The sequence below is a fragment of the Sebastes umbrosus genome, chromosome 6, assembly GCF_015220745.1.
Source record: "Sebastes umbrosus isolate fSebUmb1 chromosome 6, fSebUmb1.pri, whole genome shotgun sequence".
NCBI classification, from domain to species: Eukaryota; Metazoa; Chordata; class Actinopteri; order Perciformes; family Sebastidae; genus Sebastes; species Sebastes umbrosus.
Genome location: NC_051274.1, coordinates 23,120,876 through 23,144,937, shown reverse-complemented (window position 1 = coordinate 23,144,937; position 24,062 = coordinate 23,120,876). Strand labels below are relative to the sequence as shown.

Below are 24,062 nucleotides of genomic sequence, written 5' to 3'. Positions count from 1 at the left end.
GCCAGCCCTAGTCAGATGTCTGGCTTTGGTTTGTTTGTAGAAAGAAAACTAACACAGAAATGAAAGTTTGGATGATTTATTTCTTTTGCTGCGGTGAAAACAACCAAAGTGACATCAACCATAATGACATAAGTGAAAGAGACTCGAGGTTGAGCTATAAAGTTAACTCAAACTATCTCCAAAATAGTGTAACATCGTGTATGTATGACAGCAAAACACAGGCTGATCAGAAGATAATGTAGAAAAAAGAAAGTCCTCTGTAGGGCCCGTCACTGTTTTGCATTGAGGCACAAAACATGTAAGAAGTGCAATAAATTATGCCCATGCAATTATGAAGACAATTTGTTGTAAGCCCTGGTGAGCTGTAAAGCTAAATCCACCATACTCCAGGTATGCTGAAGATACATTATCTGTATGGGTCAAACTAAGTGTCCCTACTCAAAGGTTTGACATATTCATGTATATTAAACACAGCCTGTAGCAGCAGAGTGACTTAAAGTGACTTGGAAAAAAATCACACGCACTGCTTGACTACAACATGGCTTTAAATTGAACAAATACTTTAATACAGCTAAATCTTTGGATAATTATTTAAGAGATTAAATTTACCTCTATGTCCAAAATTTTAAAAACGTTTCCTCTATAAAATCTGCTAATACCAACTGTACACAAGAACAGTGGTGAGCAGGAGAAAACTCAGTAGTAAAAGATTAAAAGACAGCAAATCCTGATCAGAGGACGCTGCTTTACCAACAAAGAAAAAATGCTTTAACTTGCATTGTCATAGTAGCACCAGAGCCCTTTTAAAAGTATGAACTTGAACTTTTCTGGGTCTGGATGCACAGAAACTCAGTCTTCGTTTCCCCCCCAAAGTGGAGTCCGTTCCCACCGTCCTCACTGAACTGCAGCACACTAAAGTCGGCTGCCTGCTCCCTTTACTCAGTGAGTTGTTTTAGTCTTCAGTGAGACTTTAATAAGACACTCAGCTCACTCACATGGTTGTCCCATAAGTGGTATGGAATGGATAACCTCAACAAACGCTACAAAGAAAGAAGTGCGTCAATCTGTCCGCTCTGAGATAAGTTAGTATTTTTATTACTTTCAATAAATCTGAAAAATTAAGAAGATGTTTCATCATCAGATATATTGTGTCTCCTTGGTTAAGTTTCAACCTCACTTGACAATAAATTAAACCTGAGCCAACCTGCCTTTAGGCCTTGAGCCAGGCTAGTAGATCCAGACCGTTACAGGGGCAACAAGCTTGGTAAAGCGAGGTGAGGTGGAGCCACCTGCAAGTGTAAAAAAATCACAAGATAACCACGTAAACTCAAGTGACATCCTCTAAACGTTGGAGTCGGCCTCCTGTACGGAGGGAATCAAAGGGATTGGACGCCTCTTTCTCCTCACAGACGGATCTGGCTGGTCCATTTCCTGTGCTGCCACGGCAGGGGCAGGACGAGGGACAGGGATGGGGCGTCTCTTTTTGACAGACATGACGCTGCTGGCTCGTTCGCTGAGGATGCCCTGAGCCACGTTTTCCATGTCATCGACTGTCGTGTGCATGGCATCAGCCATCTCCTTCTTAGTCACAGAGACAAAGCCCGGGTCTCTGGCGAGGGAGGCCAGACCGCCCTTTACTAGAGCCTGGAAAGGAAAACAACATGCAGTGTCCTTGCTTACAAACGGTAACACCATAAACCCACAGGTAAGTTATATTGCTATTATGCAGCAATTTCATACCTGACTTAATTTTTTAACGGTGTTAATAATGACGTGATATTTGTATTGACCCCTGCAGATGAAGGCATGCAGTCTCAGCTACAGAACATCCATGAAGCCCAGTGGATATCTTTCTCAAAGAAACGTAAAGGTAAAATCCAGCATGACATTCGAATATAATATTTCTTATTCTTTATGACATTTGAGGACATTATGAGGATTTTTTGTACGGCATTTTTTCGGCATACTATACTATGACTTTTTTTTACAACACACTAGACTGACTTTTTTTCCGACATACTATGACTTTTCTTTTGACACAAAACTAAATCTTAACGGTTGACCTTTTAAGGAGAAGTAAATTTAGTTCAATCCAGGACAGGCTTAATTTGTGTCCAGGAAATGAGCCTAGTGCTAAAAAAGAAGTTACGTTTATTATCACCTATCTACGACAGATCTGACAGCGGATCAGGACATTTCCTGCTGATATAGGTGCTAATTACTTAGTGTGTGATAAAAGAGGCGGACAGTCGGAGATCTTTTCTCACTTACCTCCTGGACTAGCTGGTCGGCTGCGGTATGGGAGCTCTGACTGTGACTGTCACCATAGTTAGGGTCATAAGGGAACTGCGAAGACAAGATATACATCCATATTTTGTCTATATAAGCTGTTCATCATCATTCACACTGGTTGAGTCATCCTTAGATAACATATTACCTGCGTTTTGTCAGTTCTCACTGTGGCATTCCAGGAGCGCAGGTTAACTAAACAAGGAAGAATATAGAAAAAACATAATGAATATTTATGAGAAACCAATAAATCCTTCCCGTTTTCAGTCTGCACGGTTCCTACTTCTTTACCAGATTTTAGAGTTAAGTCGGTCACCTGTAAAGAACTTTGAATTACCTGGGTCTGCATCCTCACTGGGATTGTAAAACTCTTCGGGACTGCCTTCTCTATCAAATGAAAATCTGAAAGACAACAAAAATTGTCACCCATTAGATATGTTTACCCCGAGCGTATGTCATATAGTCTGCGTGTGTTTGGTACTCACTCTGCAAAGGCGTTGTTGTTAGTGTTGCTCGTCGGAGCGTTTGTGGGGAAAAATTGATTAGTGGGCACCAAGTCAGCAGAGTTTGGTGGAGACTCGGGCTGGCTCTCCGAGAACTTGAGGGGCCGCTGGTTGGTCAACTGCTGGGGCTGAATGTTAACGGGCTCTTCGGAGAATGGGTCCACCCGGTTACCAAACAGGCCGTGTGTGCGCTGGAAATTACAAAGATAATAGAATTGACCAGTCACTCCGAATACACTGTATTTTAATAATAATAGTAATAACTTTATTTGTATAGCACATTTCATGCAAAGACACAGCCTAAAGTGGTCAACAAAACAAGATCAGATGAATACAAACAACAGTAAGTAATAGCAGCAGTAGTAGTAATGGCAATAATTTAGAGATCAACAAACAAACTGCAATTTGCCTGCATATCTGTTTTGTCAGTGTTTCTCACCTGGTAGATGCCTTCTTCTCCAGCCTCCTCCATAGCTCTGTCCATCTCTTCCTCATTCTGCAGGTCTCCTGAAATGGCCCTGTGCATCTCTGGAGCCACCTCTTCATCTATACTCCTCAAGCCCGCCTAGGAAAACATGGAGGATGTGCAAAATCTTTTTTCGACGTACTATACTACGACTTTTTTTGACATACTATACTATGACTTTTTCATCACTTTTTTCGACGTACTATACTACGACTTTTTTTGACATACTATACTATGACTTTTTTATCGCTTTTTTTTCACATACTACACTGACTTTTTTTTTCTTTTTTTCGACATCCTATACTATGTTTTTTTTTTATCACTTTTTTCGTCATACTATACCATGACTTTTTTTTGTAATTTTTTTCGACATTCTATACTAAGACTTTTTTATCACTTTTTTCCACATACTACACTATGACTTTTTTTTTCTTTTTTTCGACATCCTATACTATGTTTTTTTTTTATCACTTTTTTCGTCATACTATATTAAGACTTTTTATCACTTTTTTCGACTTTCGTACGCTATGACTTTTTCCATCACCTTTTTCGACATACTATACTATGACTTTTTTTTACATACTATACCATGACTTTTTTAATACATTTTTTTGACATTCTATACTATGAATTTTTTTTATCACTTTTTTCAACGTACTATACTATGACTTTTTTCGACATACTATACAATGACTTTTTTTCACTTTCTTCGATATACTATACTATGACCTTTTTCGACATACGATACTATGACCTTTTTTTCGACATACTATACTACGACTTTTTTTTACAGGAAATCTTTCGACATACTATGCTATGACGTTTTTTTCAGGACATTTTTCGAAGAATTTTTTTCGAAGAATTTTGTGAAAAAAAGTCATGGTATAATATGTCAAAAAATTTCCTGAAAAAAAAGTCGTAGTATAGTATGTTGAAGAATTTCGTGAAAAAAGTCATAGTATGTCGAAAAATTTCCTGTAAAAAAAGTCATAGTACAGTATATTGAAAAATGTCCTGTAAATAAAGTCATAGTACAGTGTGTCGAAGAATTTCGTGAAAAAAGTCATAGTAAAGTATGTCGAAAACTTTCCTGAAAAAAAGTCATAGTATAGTATGTCGAAAAATGTCCTTATAAAAAGTCATAGAATAGTATGTTGAAAAAAGTGATAAAAGAGTCATAGTATAATATATTGAAAAAGTCACAACATACTATGTTGAAAAAAGAGATAAAAAAAAGTCAACGTATAGTATCTCGGAAAAAAATTATGAAAAAGTCATGGTATAGTATGTCGAAAAAAATCATAGTATAGTATGTCGAAAAAAGTGATAAAAAAGACATAAGATAGTATGTCAAAAGAAGTAAAAAAAAATGTCACAATAAGTCGTGTTATATTATGCTATAAAAAATGTATTAAAAAGCTATAGTATGTTTAAAAATGTCAAAAAACGTTGTAGTAGTATGTCATAAAAATTATCATACATAATGATTTAATTCACACATCTTTCAGCATACGACCTCTTCAGAGAAATATACATATTGAAAACAACCTACAAAATTTCACAACCCCGAAGCTGACATTTAATACTTTTTAAGGGCCTTTATTGTCGCTAAATTAATTCATCAACTCTTATATACTTTTTAAGACCCCACGTCACATTGCTTTAGAGAAACAATATGCATAACAATTTTGCAAAGCATGCTATTCTGAAAAATGTTTTTGCGTTATTATGCAGTAATTTGTATTTTTAACATGATAATAATGATGTGATTTTGACCCCATAATGACCGCTCACCTGGATCTCCGGGCCAGAGGCGTTCTTCTTAGAGGGCCGGTAGCCGTAGTACTCCTCCTGACGCTTCAAGAACTTACGGAAATGGTCCTGGAGCAGGAAGGTGGAGTAGAATTTTCCCACAGTTACCTCATCATCTGTAACCAAACAAGTCACAGTGTTTCAGTGTGAGAAATAGTGGACTTTTTTGTAAAGGTGAAATTGTTTAACTTGATAGACTCACCTCCTATAGGAGGGATGACTTGGTCTAACAGTTTCATACTGGTGCGTTTCCAGATTGATTTTATAATGGCTCTCAGCTCCTCATTGGCCTGCTCAAAGTTACCTGTTCAGAACAATCCATAAAACATTAAATGGAACTACGGTATGTACATCAAGTTGAAGCAAACACATATGCAATTTTTGATGCTCTGTACCTTCTGTTTTGATCTTGAGTGCAGTCCTGACCAAAGCAAACAGGGTGGCGTTGAAGGTGACGGTGCCATCACTGTTGAGAGGCATGTTCATGCCAATCAAGCGCTGTGGACGGGAAGTTGAGAGAATTTGGGCAACAGAGAGGATAACATAATCTTTTCTAAAATATCCCAAATTACATTTTAAGACCTATACATTCTTAATAGTTTTACTTGGGATATTAAATATGTTATTATGGTCTCTCTTTTGTGTATTTTGTCTTTGTATGCTATTATAGTTACATCCATCTATTGTTCATGTTATCATTCAACATACATAAAACCCTTCTAACTGCCCGTCTGATGAGTTATATATATAAGCATGCACCACATGGTCTTTGACCCTGTTCATGATTATACTGTATGTACCTTGCATGCAGCACGATGAGGACAGAACTTGCCAAAGCCCAGTGGAGGCTGGAGGCTACGCAGCAGCGTCACCACGTCCAGATGTTTAATTCTCCCCCTGTTAGACCAGAGAAACATCTTGGAATTATTTTAAGAAACACCAACTGGAAGCTGGCCTATTTCTTGTGCTGACTGAGCATAAATAAATTTAAGGGTAAAGTGTCATGAGTGGTGTTCGGGCTTACGTGGCTTCAGGGTCATATTCAGCCCAGGTCTTCTTAAACTCGTCCAGATGGTGCGGACCAAGAAGAGACCAATCACGGGTCAGGTAGTCAAAGTTGTCCATGATGACAGCTACAAACAGGTTGAGGATCTGAAGTAGGTATGAAAAAAGACACAAATTATAAAATGATTGTTGAAATATAACAGATACTAATGCAGCTAAATGTTGCTGCTCACCAGGAAGGCACAGAGACAGTAGAAGCTGAGGAAGTAGAAGACGGCGAAGTTGGACCCGCAGGTGTACTCCTCTCCTGGCAGGAAGTCAGACTTGGGGTCACACTTCTTCCCGTACATTGAAGCCATCATGACCTCCTGCCAAGCCTCTCCAGTAGCACACCTGGATACGTAAACAACAACGAGATCTTGACTCACTTTTTGACCTCGCAGCCAATGAGCTTTTAACCAATGAGACTTGGAGACTCACCTGAATAACATCAGAACGGCCTGAGGGAATGTCTGGAAGTTGTTGTTGCGGTTGATTTGAGTGCCATCCGCTAAGGATACCTTTCCAAAGATCTGAAGGGTTGTTAAAATCACAGTCAAAATCGGTGACAAAAACAGAAACTTGTCTTAGAAAACAATCTACGGAGGTTTACAATGTTTCCATCCAGAAAATAAAAAGTGAAGACTCGGGGTACCTGCATCCCGATGACAGCGTAGATAAAGAAGAGCATTATGATGAGCAGAGCTACATGAGGGATAGCCTGTAGACACAAACACAAACAGTTAGGTCATAAAAAAAGCACGTTAAAAGTGGAGATAAAAACTGATGACCACAGCGTGACAGACCCGGAAGGACTTGATGAAGGTCCACAGCAGGTTGCGGATGCCCTCCGAACGGTTCAGCAGCTTGACCAGACGCATGACACGGAAGAGTCGGAAGAACGTGATGGAAACGGAGGCATTTTCAGACGCCTACAGACAAAAAGATCCAGAGGATTTCAGGAAAAGCAAACTTAAAAAAGAGAAAAACATTGCTGGTTTTTGATACTGGGGAAGTTTAGGCTTACCGCAATTGCTTGCATTGGATTTGTGTCCTGCACAAAGTAGATGAAAAGATGACATACTGTAGTTACGCGAGTTATGTTTGATTGAAGTTATAATGTCATTAATAAGAGGCACATAGCAGACATAGCACTGACCTGTTAAATATTATTATGGTGTGATTTATAATCATAAATCAGGGTTAATATTAGAGAGCAGTGTTTCCACCTATGATGAGTTACAAAGCCTCCAGGTCTAGAAGAACTGTAATTTCTAACTCATGCAAAATAAACCATATACACACTTTATTGTCAAAGGATTAACAGTTTTCAGTCAATCCAACGACCATTAGTAGTTGTATTGATATATTGTGTGTATAAAGTAGTGTTGAGCCCTGTGTATAAAGTATTCGAGGCATACTGGAACACGATATATCAAACACGTTGAGGTCTTCTCTTACATTTGCTCTGTAAGATTAGACAGACAGACAGTGGAAACACAGATGTTTCACCAGCAGTTTGAGCCACACACGGTTCAGTACAGTAGTACTACAGTTTAGTCGAGAACACAGTGGGGTGCTCACACAGCAAACGCTCATGCAGCAGTGCAGTGCAGTGAAGTGAAGTGAAGATATTTACAGCACAACCATGGAGACAGTACAGTCCTCCACTGGCGGCCAGGGCGCTCTGTGGAGATGAGGAGTGAGGTGCGTGGAGGACAGAGGGATTGAGAAGGAAAATAAGCAAAAAAAAGAAGAGAATAGGAGATAAAGAAGAAATAGGAGAGGATATGAAAATTAGATGGAGAAAACAGAAATTGATACAAGCTTGTGTTTTGTGGATGAAAAAGGTGAGGACAATGCAGTGAAACAGTGGAGAGAAACAACAGTGACTTGCCAGAAAAGGAACACTGTGTTTGTGTAGCATAACCACATACAAGATCAATAAAACACTTTACTGATATTGTGCTTTTCTAATTTTAAGTGCTCAGACAACACACAAACATCGAATCATTGAAAATATTGTAATGCATAATTGTGGGAATAATGTTTGGTGGTTTGGTGATGGAAATGGCGATGCTTCTGAGGTTGCACAAGGCGGGAGCGGGAGAGTTGGGGCGGTAATGGCCAACGACAGTACTGACCACATCCTCTGCTGAAAACAATCAGCTGATGGGCCACCTTTATATGCTTCTGTGTCTAAGCATCGAATGAATACATTCAGCCATTTCAAATCGAATCACGCTATTGACTGGGAATGTCTCATTAAGACAGGGACTTTCATACACAGCACTTGCAATGAGAATCTGAAATCTGTGGAAATCATTAGAATAGACATGAAAATATATAATTTCTATCGGTCAATACTCACATCGACTTCACTTAGGACCACATCAACGACACTGCCGATAACAATGACGAAGTCAAAGACGTTCCAGGGGTCTCCAAAGTAGCCCTGCACAGACAGATAAAGCATTGCTGACACAGTAGGACATCGGATAGGTAGGATAACCATTTGAACCACAAAGTGTGAAGTCGTTACCCTCGCTTTGAAGGCCATGAGCTTGAGAATCATCTCCACAGTGAAGAGCACGGTGAAGATCACGTTCAGGGTGTCTGACAGCTTGGTCACATGGTTCGACTGGTTACAGTGCTGTTCAAAGTGGAAAGCAAATATATCTTTAGGCATTTCTCTTGACAGCGTTAAACGGAGATCCTTGATTATAGTTTTGCTGGGCGTGCGGTTTATACCACAAACAATTGTGGTTAGTTATTTCTGATTATGTGTTCATCAGCCCCTCCAGCCCTACATTACATGCTGTACATCTTTTTGGTGAGTACCATGTTATCATAAACAAAAGAAATCATGGAAAAAACTACAAAAAATAAGATTAAAGTTGTAATAAAATTGAATTGGCCTTTAATATTAAATAAATTAGGTCTATAGTGAAACTTTAAAGGTCCCATATCATGCTCATTTTCAGGTTCATACTTGTATTTTATGTTTCTACTAGAACATGTTCAAAAACCCCTTTATTTTCCAGATACTGTCTGGCTTAATAAGCCTGTATTTACCCTCTGAAACGCTCTGTTTTAGCGCATTTCAACGGAATTGCAACGGAGTTGTGTTGCTAGGCAACAGCTTGGGACCATGTTTACTTCCTGTCAGCTGATGTTGTTCACATCATAGATATAAAACAGTTTTATAAATAAAAAAATAAAAATAAAACTATAAAATGTTTTATATCTATGGTTCACATACACTGCAGCCTGAAATAAACTGAGAAACATTTAGAATGCTTACGTTTAAAACTGTGAAATGGTCTAAATATTGTAGATTTGTGACATCACAAATGTACAGTTTCTGAATACGGGCTGTGTGTATTTCTCAATGGATTCAGCATTTCGATACTCACAGTATTTATACAGCACTTCAACCTGCTTTATAATAAAAAAAAGACATGTAAATCTCACTTTCTACAATATGGGACCTTTAACAATGGGATCTCAACCTCTCAGTGTTTCGTCTGTTCCTCTCTTACCATTGTTAGAATAAAAAAAAGTGTTTTTTTGAATATTGACATGCAAAGTAAGGTTGTGTAAATTAATTGACAAAAAATATGTCACCCTGCATTAATGCACACCTAATCCACCCAAAAAAAATAATTAGTCAAGGATTTCACTGGAAACTTGTAATGTCCAATATTTTTATATAAAGTTCATCTCAAGACACTGAATATCGTCTTTCAGCAGCCTTGATACAATCTCAATGTTTTTAGCTTGCAGCATGACATACCTGCATCCCCAGACACAAGGTGTTGAGCATAATTAGGAAGAACATGAGGTATTCAAAGTAGCAGGAGGTGACGATGTACCAGACTCTGTACTGGTAGGGGTTTTTGGGGATGTAGCACCTCAGAGGTCGAGCCTTCAGGGCGTACTGCACACATTGACGCTGAAGGAGAGGCAGAAGGTGGGTTTGAAGAAAACATAATTTGACACTTGAGTAACATATTTTAGATATTACTGGAAATGATTGGACTCTCTCACTGTCCTAGGTTCCATCTCTGAGGTGTCTTAGCGTACCTGGTTCTTGTCCAGCTCACAGTCCTTATACTCCTGCTCACCCTGCTCCTGGAAAGTGACAATGACGAAGCCCACAAAGATGTTCATCATGAAGAAGGCGATGAGGATGATGTAGATGATGAAGAAGATGGACACATCCACGCGGTTGTTGAAGACAGGACCCATATCTTCTGTGTCTGAATCAATGGCTCTGTATAACAGTCTGGGAACAAATGGAGTGACACTGAGAGACGAGGGGAAACCGGCAGGACAGAGATCAAAGATCACAAGACTAATTTGTACAGATGAAATGTATAATTCAGCAGATTAAAAAGGATATATTGCCTCTGTTACCATCTCTGGTTCCAGGAAATCGAATTACTTCCAACTCAATATCAACGTAATAAGATATTCTGTCTTCTAACTCAATCAAACAGATATGATGAAAAAAAAAAAAATGCAATTCATCAAATCAAAATTGATGCCGTGCTTACTTTGGCCAGCCCTCAAATGTGGAAACAGTGAAGAGAGCCAGCATGCCATTGAGCACGTTGTCAAAGTTGAAGTCATTGTTGAGCCATTCTCTCTTAGCCAACACTTCGTCTTGTAGGGAATTATCCATGTGCTTCACAAAGTATCCCCTGAGAGCAGACACAGAGAACAGTGACTCTTAAATAGCATTTCAGATTTGATAGATGAAATCTACGATGTGTGAAAGATGTTTGCCTTACTGGCATTCCTCCCCTGTTGTTTTCGACTGGTCTGTGCAGCTGTAGAATTTACCCTTGGAGGGAAAGGATTAGGGACACATTTAATACATAAGCAGCCAGGCATCTATAGTTATACTAGATTCATCTGGAAATATGACCTTTACAGAAAAAAAAGTTACCTTGAAGAGTTGTACTCCGATACAGGCAAACACGAAATTCAGCAGCATGGTGACCAGGACGATGTTGCCGATGGTTTTGATGGCCACAAACACGCATTGGACCACATGCTGTCATTAGAGACAAACAATAACCACTTAATACTGTTAATACATGTACTATACTTAAGTACAGTTTTGAAGTCTTGTACTTTACTTGATTATTTCCATTTTAAGCTACTTTATACTTTTACTCCACTACATACAACAGAAGGAAATTTTAAACACTTATAATTACAAGTATTCAGATTACGATTTTACAGAAAAACATTTGATTAGCTATAAAATATAATGCATTGCTAAAGATACCAGTGGTTTCTAATCGAAAAGTCTTGTCCCAGGCCCATAGAAGTGAAAGTATCAAATATTTCACAAAAAAACAAAAATTAATTTGTGTAGTTTTTTTCTTCTTTCCGCTACCATTAATCATCTTACGACCCCTCAGATTTCACTTTTGAACATATGGAGGGGCCCAACTGCTATAGTTGGGAAACGCTTGACTAAATTTCCAAACTAAAAGTAGGTAAACCCACCACACCTCGACAAACTACAACAGTAAAATGCTACTTATACATTAATGAAGTGGTTTCCAACTATGGCCCCCTTAAGGTGCACCAAAGATCACAGGGGGTGCGCCAGGATTTGTCTGCTCTGAGGTTTATAACACACTTGCTGGATACATTTTTAAATAGTATTATACAAAAGTAAGTATATAAAACTATTTAAAAATATGTGGTTTTTTTTAAAGAGATAGATGAAATCATTTAAAAAATTCACAACATGTTTTCATCTAACAAAATATTGAGCTTCAATCCATTTTTGTTGGCATTTCAAAAACAACATTTTCACTGAGGTTAATAAACTATTTGGTGATTACCGCACACAAATCTAACAACACCATGTATTTAATCAAAATAACAAAAAAATCTATTTTGGCTCCAACACTATTACAGTAAATTCATTAAGTCGTTACAAAAAAAGATCATGTTATGTATCTGCATTCGCAAACTGACGAGTTATATTCATTAAAGAAAGTTGATTTAATAAAAAAAAAAAAGATTAGCTAATTTAATACACTGAATCACCTTATTCAAATTGAAGATTTTGTCGTCAGAAAATATGGGGTTGGGGGGGCTCAGCTTTTCTCAGATACAAGTACTGGGCCTTCATAGAAAATAGGTTGGGAACCACAACATGAATGCAAAAGTATTAACAATCTAATGACAAATATATGAGTCACAGAGGCCAGTTTTCTGCAGAACAAGTTCTTTTACTTTTGATACTTTTACTTAAGTAGGAATTTTGCAGGACTTTTACTTATAAGGGAGTATTTCATATTGTTGTATTGATTGATTTTATTATAGTAAAGGATCTGATTACTTCTTCCACCACTGGAAACATAGACATTTCCCCAGGGGGAATTACTGTATATATGCATGTGTTGTACCTTTAATCCCTTTGCTCTATTGATGGCCCTGAGAGGCCTCAGCACCCTCAGCACCCTGAGAATCTTCACCACGGAAATAGCACTGGATCTGCACACAACACATGACAAAAAACAGTCTTGTTAGGAGGGAATACTTAAATGTGTAATTGAGGAAAGAAAAAAAAAACAATAGGGATGTTTTATATGTAATATGGCAATCTCAAAAATGTTTACTCACTCCATCCCCATAGAAAGCAGAGAGACTGTGACCACAATCAGATCCAGGATGTTGAAGGAGTTACGGCAGAAGGAGCCCTCGTGCATGAATGCTCCATATACGGTCATCTGTCAGTCAGACACATACAATCACACCCAGAATACTGAATCAAAAACTGATTTGTGTTTAAGCTTGTCTTGTAGTCGGAGGAACATGTGTCGCATTGAACGTCAAATAGAACTGAGAAAGGTAGCTGACTAATCAATCGATCGACCAGAAAATGTATCTGATTAATTTTGAAAATGTTGAAAATGAATTTAACTCCAATACTATTTCTCTGCCAAGAATAAGATTAGAGTTTGAATTGTTTCGTTTTTTTGTAATTTCTGGCACAAAATGCTCAAATTTAGACACATAGAATATGATCAGCTTCAGAGCAAAAATATATATGGTATACAGTATATGGTATATATGTTATCTGGTATCTTGACTTCAAAGAATCACATCAGTCAAGCCCAAATAGGGCAGAGCATAAAATACACAGCATATTACCTTCAGTACAATTTCAATGGTGAACACAGTTGTGAAGACAATGTCAGCATAGGCCAAGATCTAGAGGAAAAGCACAAAGGGTTGCTATCAAATTTGTCCTTCTTTCAATAGATAATGTCCGAAGTGTAGTGGTAGATCTGGTTGTTACCTTGTTTCTGTAGGATTTGGGATCGATGGGGTCCTCAGCTGCCAGGGAGATGGAGGAGAGCAGGATGAACAGGAGGATTAAGTTGGTGAAGGCAGAGGCGTTGATGATCTTGTAGCACAGCTTACGGATCCTGGACATCAACGGATACGCAAAGACATGCGGTCATCAGTCAATTGTTGAGTTTTCATGATGAGAAAAACACTGAAATATAACAACTCTGTTATTCTGAGGTTGGTATGTCTGGTTCCTACTTGTTCTGAGGGCCAAAAATGAAAAAGGAGCTGGCTTGAGGCAATGGAACGGCTTCTTCCTTCAGCTGCAGGTCGGCCATCGGTCGGGGCCGAGGGCTGATGGGGATTTGAGGCTCTATCTCCTCATCATCACCTACCATGTGGAAGAAAACAGACTCCAAATTCTATAGTTCAATGACAAATTAACTCACTTAACTGATTGGTTGGTGGTAATCGTGTTGCAGCATTAAGCGAGAACAAGAGAAAAACAAAGCAAAGATCCAGCAAATTACATCAAACTCATATTTTTGGAATAAAGGAAATCTCTCTACTCTGAATAATGTTATAGACTTTATATGGTCGTCACCAGAGTAGCGTGAAAAAAGCCTAACTTTAGACTCTGCTATAAACTCGGCTGAGTCTAATTATAATGACAGGGGTTACTATACTTATACTGTAACATAGCCAAGAGAGCAGCACTGGTAAACAGCCAGTGTAATGAATATGAATTCCTGCGTTCAGTGACCTCCTTCTGCCACAACTATCGCTGAGAAATGGTAGAGGTTTAAGAGTTTGAGATGTAAGAAAAGTAGACCTGTTACCTGGGAAGTCATCAGGTGGGAATGGATCTTTCACTTCATTGACATTGGACTCAAACTCATCAATTTTGAGCTGTAAAAAAAACAACAACATATGTGTATTATAGCTACGTATGCTCCAGATTAATACATCATTGCCAATAGTAAATATGTAATATGATACCAGAAATAATGCTAACCTTGGCTGTGGTGGGCATGCCCTCTATCTTGGATCTCTGCTCTGCCAGTTTCTTAGCTATCCTTTCCCTGTCCTCATCAGTCTTCTCAGGCATTTTGGACCTGAAGGGAATGGAGTAGAGATTAGCTATGACCAGACAGAGCAGATCATCACACTTAGGTTAGCTATTCTTTTATTCACCTTAGTAGCTTTCTCCTCATCTTCTCCTCTGCCTTTTCTTTCTGAGCTGAAGTTAGACTCTCAGCCTCTGCCAGGTTGTCGACGGCGATGGCCAAGAAGACATTGAGGAGGATATCTGATTATGCTGAGTTCAGGAAAACAAAACATTTTTTTTATTTTTTATTTAATTTGATTTCTTTTCTTGTTTTGATTTTTTCTGTTTGATTTTTTTTCATTCTTTAATTTTTTACCTTGTTTTTATTGTTCTTATTTATAATCAATTTTACTTTTTCACTATGAAATATAAAAAATATTATAGGAATGATATAAGTATGAATAACATCATATGTAAGCAAGTGTAAATGTATGTTAACTCCTGCAGTCTGCAATAAAGTATAAAAAAAGTGAGTGATTGTGAAGGATACAGTTTCCAATGACAAAGAGGATGATAAAGTAGATGGCGACCAGGATGCCAGGAATCTCGGGCCCTCCATAGGCCATAATACCATTGTACATTATGGTGGTCCACTCCTCTCCTGTTAGGATCTGAAAGATAGCCATGTGTTAAAACAGGTAGAAAATTAGGTATTCTGCTACTGTGAAAACACTTAATTTACACCATGGATCATCAAAATCAGGCAAGAAAGGTTTAACAAAATAAAAGCTGAAATTGTTAAGACTTTAAAGCAGAGCATCGATGAATCAGTGTCTAGCCTCACCTGAAACACACTGATGAGGGCCTGCGGGAAGTTATCAAAGTTACTGCGACTGGATCTGTGGTCGGTAAAGTTGAATTTCCCTCCAAACACCTGCATGCCCAGGAGTGAGAAAATGACGATGAAGAGGAAGAGAAGAAGGAGCAGGGAGGCGATGGAGCGTACAGAGTTGAGGAGAGAGGCCACGAGATTACTCAAAGGGGTCCAGTACCTGCAAAACAGTTGGAAGAAGAGAGGTGTCAAATGACAATCACAACTAATTTAATGTAACACGATCCTTTGAGGGGACTTTACTTACTTTGTGACTTTAAGGACCCTCAGCAGTCGGATGCACCTGAGTACAGAGAAACCCAGCGGAGCCACGGCTCCTGCAGAGAACATGATCATCTCCAGGATGCCGCATAGCACCACGAAGAAGTCAAAACGGTTAAACAGGGACATGAAATATAATCTGGGACCGAGAGCATACATCTTCACAAACATCTCGATGACAAACAGCACCAGCAGTATACGACTGGCCACATCTGTTGAGATAAGAGAGGAGAGAGATGATTGGATGAAGCTGGGAGCAATAGAATTTATAACAAAATCACAATAATAAATATAATAATAATAACCAACCTTGTAGGGAACTGAGCGACTCAGGCTGGTGGTGGTACTCTGTTGCTATGGTCAGGGTGTTGAGGCCGACGAGGAACATCACTAGCCAGTAAAAGCCCTCGGTTTTCACATACAGCAGGCACTTCATCCTGAAGAAACGGTTCCAGCGACGGGCCAGGCGGCTAAACACAAAAATAACCCTGGCTTACTGTGCTGAGTCTCTGTGAATATTGCATGTTTATGCATTTACATGACTGCAAACTCACTAAAAGTAGACGATTCGACTCTTGCCTTCCAGGTCATACAGACTGTCTTTGTCAGGGTCACTAGTTAAAGGCAGGAGTCCTGTCAAGAGAAGAACAGTTGTAATTCAACAGTATCTCTACACGGGATGGGTGCTGCTGTGGCGGTTTATAGAGCTGACCTTTGCCCTCTCGGTCGGCATCCAGGACTTCAGCGTGAGTGATCCACTCCATGTAGCCATGCACGTCTTCATCCAGCTGCTGACGCTCTCGTAACTTCTGGAACTCCCCACGTGACCTGGCCTTCTCTCGCTCTTTGGTAAACTCTCTGAGTGAAAAGACAAAAGAAAAGTAAAACAGCACATGTGGTTATTTTATGTTTGAGACTAGATGCAGACAGTAGAAAGGATAGAAGATAACAGTTGTCTTACCCACTGAGCACGCCCAGAACCAGATTGAGCACAAAGAAGGAACCCAGCAGAATGAGGGGAACAAAGTAGACAAAGGGCCATTCATTTCCCATGGCATCATTAATCTGAAAGACAACTCTGGGTCAGCCACAAACAATATATTCTGTTTTAACACAATAAATACCTAAAATGTAGACAAATGTAAAGGTTTTGGTGGCAAGAGCTCAAATTCCCCAACACTGAAACAGAAAAACAACCTAGACGATGTTCAAGCAGTCACTGACCCAGTAGAGCACTTTGGTCCATCCCTCCATGGTAATACACTGGTAGACTGTAAGCATGGCAAATCCAATGTTATCAAAGTGGGTGATGCCGTTGTTGGGACCCTCCCAGCCTGGCCGACACTCAGAGCCGTTGATCATGCAGCGACGTCCGTTACCAGCCTGAGCGCAGGGTGCAGGTAGCTCGCCTTCTGCTGTGGAATAGATATCTGCGGGCAAAAGAGAAGAGATGCATATCATTTTTAACTGTAGCTTCAGGGAATTATAACTGGTAATACATCAGCTTTGGCTATAAATGACAAAATATAGAAAAGTCTAGGTGAAATAGTGTCTGATTGTGCCCTTTTTTATACATACTTGTGCCAGTGTAATAGCAGGTTTTATGCATTTTGCACTTGAAGAGCTCCAGTCCCATGATGGCATAGATAGTGACCAGTAAAAAGACCAGCAGGGCGATGTGCAGTAGAGGCAGCATGGCTTTGAGGATGGAGTTCATCACCACCTGCAGGCCTGAATGAGAACAGTGAAATCAAAACATTATACCAGCACAAATTCTCAGCAGCGTCTCCAGAAAGCTTTCTCCAAATAAACAGTATTTCCACATTAAAGAGGACCTATTATGCTTATTTTCAGGTGCATACTTGTATTTGGGGTTTCTACCACAACATGTTTACATGCTTTAATATTCAAAAACGCTCTAATTTTCTCATACCGGCTGTGGTGTAGCACCTCTTTTCACCCTCTGTCTGAAACGCTCTGTTTGATCTCCTCCCCCCCCCCTTCCAAAAAGCCCAGTGTGCTCTGACTGGACAGCTGGCCCACTGTTGTGAATGGTCAACCAAACCAAACTCTTCGGACATTGCTTCAGCTCCTCTCTAACTAGCTTTACTTGAGGGCGTGCCAAACTAGCCACTAGGCAGGTATTATGCAAATGTGTTACATGGTGACATCACTACATTATGGAAGAAAAGGCAGGATTTCAAGCGAGGCGTTTCAGGCAGTTCAGGAGCAGTGTCTCTGTGGGGGAGTAACTCCTTTGGCGTGGACTTTGGGCTTTGTTGCTTTGCAGACCTTTTACATGCATAAACAACTATATAACACACTAAAGGAAAGGGAAAGAAGCACAAAAGCATAATAAGTCCTGTTTAATCACACAGTGTGACGTGGACGCAGGGTTTTTCTGCAGTATTTTTGTATTATAGAGGAGGTTCTTACTGGGGACTCCAGAGACGAGACGTAAGGGTCGTAGCACTCTGAAGGCTCTCAGTGCCTTCATGTCAAACCCACCACCCTTCTCCATAGGCACACCTGCTATCTTATTGATGGTATCCAAGGCAAAGGTGAAGAGACTGTAGGAGAAGATTATACAACCATAAGTGCCTAGAAACAAAATGATTCAGCAGAACAATATTCCAGTTTTGATTTTACGATGAGATATAAAATGTTCAACTATTCAAATTGAAGTGCCAATGTGGTCAAAGGGAAGCTGCGGCAGAGATATCCACCTGCAGTTCAGAGCTCATCTTACCCCATGAAGACGATGACAAAGTCCAATATGTTCCAACAGTTCCGTAAATAGGCGCCTTCATGGAACACGAGCCCATACGCCACTATCTTCAGAAAGCACTCTAAAGTGAATATGATCAGGAAGATGTACTCCAAACTCTCCTGCAGCGAGACAAACACAAACCAGGAAATTACATTTAATAAAGCTCACAACCTCCAGGTTCAATTCTCTAGTAAATATAGGATGATTGGAGTAAATGACAACTTTGGCATTTAAGCACCTGCTAGGGGGAATAACAGTAGACGTTGCTGGTAATAGATGAACTCATAATCTTTCATAACCTCTTAGCTAATGTTGACGCAGATTAAAAACGACCTCAGACGGTTTAACAGATGGGTGGCCCTTGAGTCACATTGTGATTAATGAAACAAGACACAATTTAACAAGCTTTGTTTGACGGTGTAACATGAAACGCACTGTTGCCAGAGATTTTAAATGCTTGGTTCAGATGTGGTAAACAGATAAACATCAGAGGGGGTTGGATAAAATCAGCTGTTTGACAAACAGCAGACGGACACAGAGCCGAGTATGGTTTTCCTCAGTAGTGACAGCCACTGACATCAAACAAAGACTAACATTCACGCAACGTCAGGGTAGCCTCATTACAACCAAAACACTGCATCACACATATTTGCTTTCAAAAGCAGCTTGAAATTCTTCTTTTTTCCTCTTTATTGCCGACGTTAATACACATGTTGTAGGAGAAGAAGCTGTAATATGAGAAGAGTCTGACAGAGCTCCCAACTTCATGTATCATTAAAATCAGAGAGTTCATTTGAGTCACAGCGTTAAATAAATGATATATGATATGTTGTTTATTTCCCTTTGATAATCTTAAACAAATCAGCTCACTCATTTTTGGCTGAACCATCCAGCAGCAGTCCCCAAGACCGTAATCAATTAGAACCAACAATAATACATACATTTATAGACTAAAACTCAAGAAATGTTTCTCAAATTAAACGGAGAGGGGCCCCAAGTAGAGCTGTGCATCTACGTTGTAGTATATCAATGTTGCACGCCATCATATTTAGTATATGAGTGTACAGTAAATGCGGTTACGTGAGGCAACATTTGTGGACTCTCCTTTTCCACCTGCGTCAGTGAAGTGACACTGCCTGGGCCGACCTACTTCTAACAGCGACAGGGGGGTGAAACTGACCAGCTCTTCTTACATCGTTCACCTCTGAGGAATGGCACAGTAAGAAGTAAGGAGGATTTGGAAAAAGGCTGGTGAGTGGGCCAAAGCAAAGATAGTTAAGAAATGGGGTCGGTTTCAGGTCCAGATACCTGATGACTTGATGAATTTCACTATCAATAATTTAGATACCAGCAAGATTGATAGATAGTGATGGAGTTTATTGACTGGATGGTGGAAAGCTAGTGATGGCTTGCTATGGGTGCTAAATACTGACATTTGAGCTGGATGTCAGGCCTCACAGACAGTGATCCACATATCAAGTCTCTGACAACGAACCTCATCAGTACCATAACACCAGTGTCAATACAACCTCAGATACCCAGACATTGGCTAGATGTGTGCACTGTGCAAGAGCAAACATATATTTTGCTCACCACACCACAAATAGACACTTTGATCATCCCTGGGTTGTATTTGTTCAGTCGGCACACCTTTAATACACTGTCCATATCCTCACAGCAGTGTAAACATACATCTATGAGGTTGAAATATAATAACACCTCGAAACACAATGGCAGCATCCAGCAGTCAAACACCTGCCACTCGATAGTTTATACTACTAGTGTTGTCAAAAATATCGATAATGAATATTTAAAACGGTTTCAATATGCATTTTCTGCAGTATCGATACACGGGTACCAGCTGCACTTTCTGCTCCCTCTTCTCTCCAACAGCAAGTTGACACACACACACTCAGATGTCGTTATTTTTCAAGGTATTGTATCAAAGTTAGATATTACAGTGTTGTGACAACACTATAATATGAGTGACTTGAGGAGTCTCTTAGGCCTCCTAATTTCTTTAAAAAAAACAAAAAAAACAAAGCAAACCGTAAGAACTCATCCACTCAGATAATCAAATCAAATCACAGTTTTAAAGGGAGATATTTCAACCAGTTTGAGGGTATTTCAATTAATAAATTCATAAAAACAGACATCACGAGACATTTCGACACTTATCTTTGTATTCTGTAAATTTATCTGTGCAGGTGAAAGTTCAACACACATTATATCCCACATATTAGTAGTTAATTCTCATGATTTTGTACTACTGACTCTACAACCAACACTGCTCTCAGTAGACTGCACACACCAAAAAACTGACAATTCATTAAATCACTCGTTCATTTGTAATATCAACATTTCATATTCATATGTGCAATAATGTGAACCCACGCAGTCTATTTTTTATATGTTGTTTTTTTACTGTTTACTGACCGACTATATCTTTGTTTTTTACTGATGCCTTTTGTTGTTTGCACTGTACCCCTTTGCTGCTGTAATCCTGCAAATTCCCCCGCTGTGTGACTGGTTATCTTATCTGATCTTTCATAGCCAGTTTCTGATCAGAGAAGGATCAACTAATAGCACCGTTGAGTGATGACATGTTCCTCTGCAGACGCTGATGGGATTCCAAATAAAGAACTGAGTTGTGTCTAATGGGGCTTATGGCACTCAGATCAGTGACCAGCTGGAACTGTTAGATATGAAGGGTCTTAACTTTGCTGGCTCAAAGTGGTCATATTCATTTGATGAACGCAGCTGCACAGTCGTCTACTGGTCATGGTAAAATACTGGATATATCATATCTAAAAAAGCCAAAGCTCCTCAGAGAGTCCTGAGTCATACATCAAAGACAGGATTTGTGTTCACACTTGTACTCACCAAGTTTATGTTGGTGTTATTACTGTCTTCTTCAGGCATGGGAAGGAACACAGCCAATGCGATACAGTTTGCAAAGATAGTCAGTAAGATGATGATCTCAAAGGTTCTGGGTGGGGAAACTCAGGATCATAACAACAACACACATGGAGGACTGGTAAACTCCCAGTTACCACCAAAAGGAATATCAACAAAGGGGTACAATTTACTTGGAATAATATAATGATTGATGATAGTATTTCAGTTAACTGTGTACATATCCAGTAAATACTAACAAGGGGTGGGTAAGAAACACTGATAGAAATCTGTGTATGTTTTGTGATTTAATGTGACCAAATCAAACAGCTCTACAAAGTAACATTGATCAGAGCCTCTAAATGCTGCTTGAAACATCATCTCTATAACAGCCCATCGGGTAGCCTGCGAAGCGGTCACAGTAAATGTAATCTTGTCTGCTGTGCTGCTTCATTCTCGCCCATAGGTGGCTCTCTAGGAGAATTCCCCTGCCTGGTCAGCATCATGTCTCCCTGTGATGCCGCAGGACAGCTGCACAGCCCAAGAATATGACCAAACCATTTAAACACAGACTACTCATCAGGAAAATAAAGCTCTGTGGTTATTCTATGAGGCGTTTATTTATTCTAAAATCTGTGAGCTTTGATATACTTTTTAAAAGAACAATAAGAAGGCTTTAAGTGGAGTCTATTTCTGTAATTTTGCTCTAAATAGCACCCATGCCCTGTGTTACAGAATCACATATCAATGTGATTAAACTGTTGCAATAAAAACTAATGATCTGGCTGAGCATATGGAGACACAGCTCAGTGAAACTTCAGAACAATTATAATTATTTACACCATATTGTTATTCACATTCAACTCTGTGAGTCAGATTGTGACGACAGGGCCGTCCCTGGATAGATATGATTAGTGCATTCTATTTTGGATGTAAAATATGTATTATCCAGGAATGGACATCAGGCTAAAAGCAGGAAACCCCCTATAGGGGCCATAACATCACTCAGCAGTCTGCCTTGTGTTCAGGCTTCAAGCCTCACAGAGTGCCAACATGTCAGAGCGGATATTTCCACATTAAAATCAGAATGTCAGCTATCAGGACACTAACGGGCGGCTTCATTAATTACTTCTGTCTGCCGGATGTAAATGGATTGGCTTAAGAAGCTCTGCAGATGAAAATACGAAGGCTACAAACTTGACTTTGACACAGGGCTGCCAGATGCATAACAAAAGTCTTAACACTTCAGGGATCGCCTTAACAGATTTAAAAGAGACTTGGCCTATGGCGTGCTTACCACAGGTGAACTGTGTGGCTGATAATTAACTGGCCTGCAGACACCTAATTCCTGTAGCTGTCAGTGTTCTTAACCGGAGCCCTACATACAGTACCCGAAGTATCATATGTACTAGTATATTCAGGAGTAAAATACTTCCATTTAAAGGGCACATTTTAAAGTCAATTGTCTACTTAACATTAGAAACACCAAAGTCTGTGGGTTGTGTATAATGTAGGCAGGTGTGTGTGTGTGTGTGTGTGTGTGTGTGTGTGTGTGTGTGTGTGTGTGTGTGTGTGTGTGTGTGTGTGTGTGTGTAAGATATAAAGGATACTTCCACTCCACAATGCTAGTGCAGGCCTTGCGGAAGGGATTTTTGAGGTTGAAGAGGAAGAGGGTTCTGGCAGGTCGAGGGTTTCCCCCTGTGGCCTGTAGTTTCTTCAGCTTCTCCCTCTGCTTCCTCTTCAGCTCCTCTTCATTCATGATGACCAACGTGTCATCTGCTTTTGCCGCCATCTTGACACCTCCACCTGAGACAAGCTCCCAGTCCTGTAGAAATGTGTCTTCTCACTGTATAATCCCAAACCGAGGCACTTTATATCTCCCTGTTGAGAAGGTCCTGGGTTCCAGACCTGCCGATCCTGTGAGCGCTCCTCCGCCGCCCTGTCTTCCTCTTACTCTGTCTCCCTCACACAGAGCCACAGGTCTCTCCTCCTGGCTGAGGGCCTCTGACAGAAAAACCCCCTTCGACAGGGAAAACGAACAGGAGCCCAGAGTGGCTGGAGGAGCAGTTGGCCCTGCTGTAGTTTAAATTTAGACTGTGAACCACTGACAGGCCATGCTTGGGGATGGTTAAGAGAGTGGGGGGGGTTGGGAGTTGGAAGATGGGAGTACATGGGATCAAAAGGGGGGGTTGGGGCAGGGCAGCAGTGGCAAACGAGAGCACAGAGAAGGGGAGAGACATAGTTTGGGGGGGTCTTGCAGTAGCAGAATATCACCACTAGCACCTTGAAACTGTTCTACCTTTCAAAACAGACTCCGATGCTGGTGTTGAACCATAAAATGTGAAAATAGTGAGCAGAGAGGAAGGGAAAATACACATGGATGTTACACACTATAATGTAGTTGTAAGCATTAGTGTTTTTGTCTATTTGTCAACAACTATACAGTAACTCCTCCTGTGGGCACCCATACATGGAGGATAGTGTGTCAACAGATACTGAATGAAAACACAGTTGTAATAATATAAAGAATGCCTTCAATGGAGGTTATAGTTTTTTGATAAATACTGTACATTAATAAACACAATGTCCTCATGTCTGGGTACAACTACATTATGTAAGGGATAATGTACAGCGAGCCGGTCATTGTTGTGAAATAAACCCTGACAGGGGTCTTGCATCGCCCTGAAGGGGTTTATTTCACAACAACAACCCGCTAGCTGTACATTATCCCGCTTATTACACGGCTACTTTCTTAA

General features: G+C 39.9%; 1 protein-coding gene and 1 long non-coding RNA gene across 2 annotated transcripts in view; one reads left to right on the top strand and one right to left on the bottom strand.

Annotated features, from left to right (window-relative positions):
* The window catches only part of LOC119490573, an 839,978-nt gene that overhangs the window by 374,903 nt on the left and 441,013 nt on the right, over positions 1-24,062 (top strand). The window lies entirely within an intron of this gene.
* Positions 1,342-23,098, bottom strand: cacna1sb (calcium channel, voltage-dependent, L type, alpha 1S subunit, b). Its single transcript, XM_037774016.1, has 45 exons — positions 22,917-23,098; positions 21,295-21,400; positions 18,391-18,530; positions 18,078-18,211; positions 17,220-17,372; positions 16,866-17,071; positions 16,603-16,706; positions 16,354-16,499; positions 16,196-16,274; positions 15,951-16,111; positions 15,628-15,853; positions 15,333-15,540; positions 15,039-15,159; positions 14,635-14,749; positions 14,456-14,555; positions 14,280-14,349; positions 13,699-13,831; positions 13,448-13,577; positions 13,300-13,359; positions 12,769-12,875; positions 12,552-12,639; positions 11,069-11,176; positions 10,911-10,963; positions 10,674-10,820; positions 10,201-10,402; positions 9,911-10,069; positions 8,657-8,767; positions 8,486-8,569; positions 7,754-7,801; positions 7,142-7,168; positions 6,921-7,046; positions 6,770-6,835; positions 6,556-6,647; positions 6,309-6,468; positions 6,095-6,222; positions 5,871-5,967; positions 5,466-5,568; positions 5,273-5,374; positions 5,053-5,186; positions 3,232-3,357; positions 2,775-2,983; positions 2,627-2,691; positions 2,438-2,484; positions 2,272-2,346; positions 1,342-1,644 (listed from the first exon to the last, which is right to left on the bottom strand). Exons 1-45 carry the CDS (start codon positions 23,096-23,098, stop codon positions 1,342-1,344), a joined length of 5,541 nt encoding a protein of 1,846 aa, XP_037629944.1.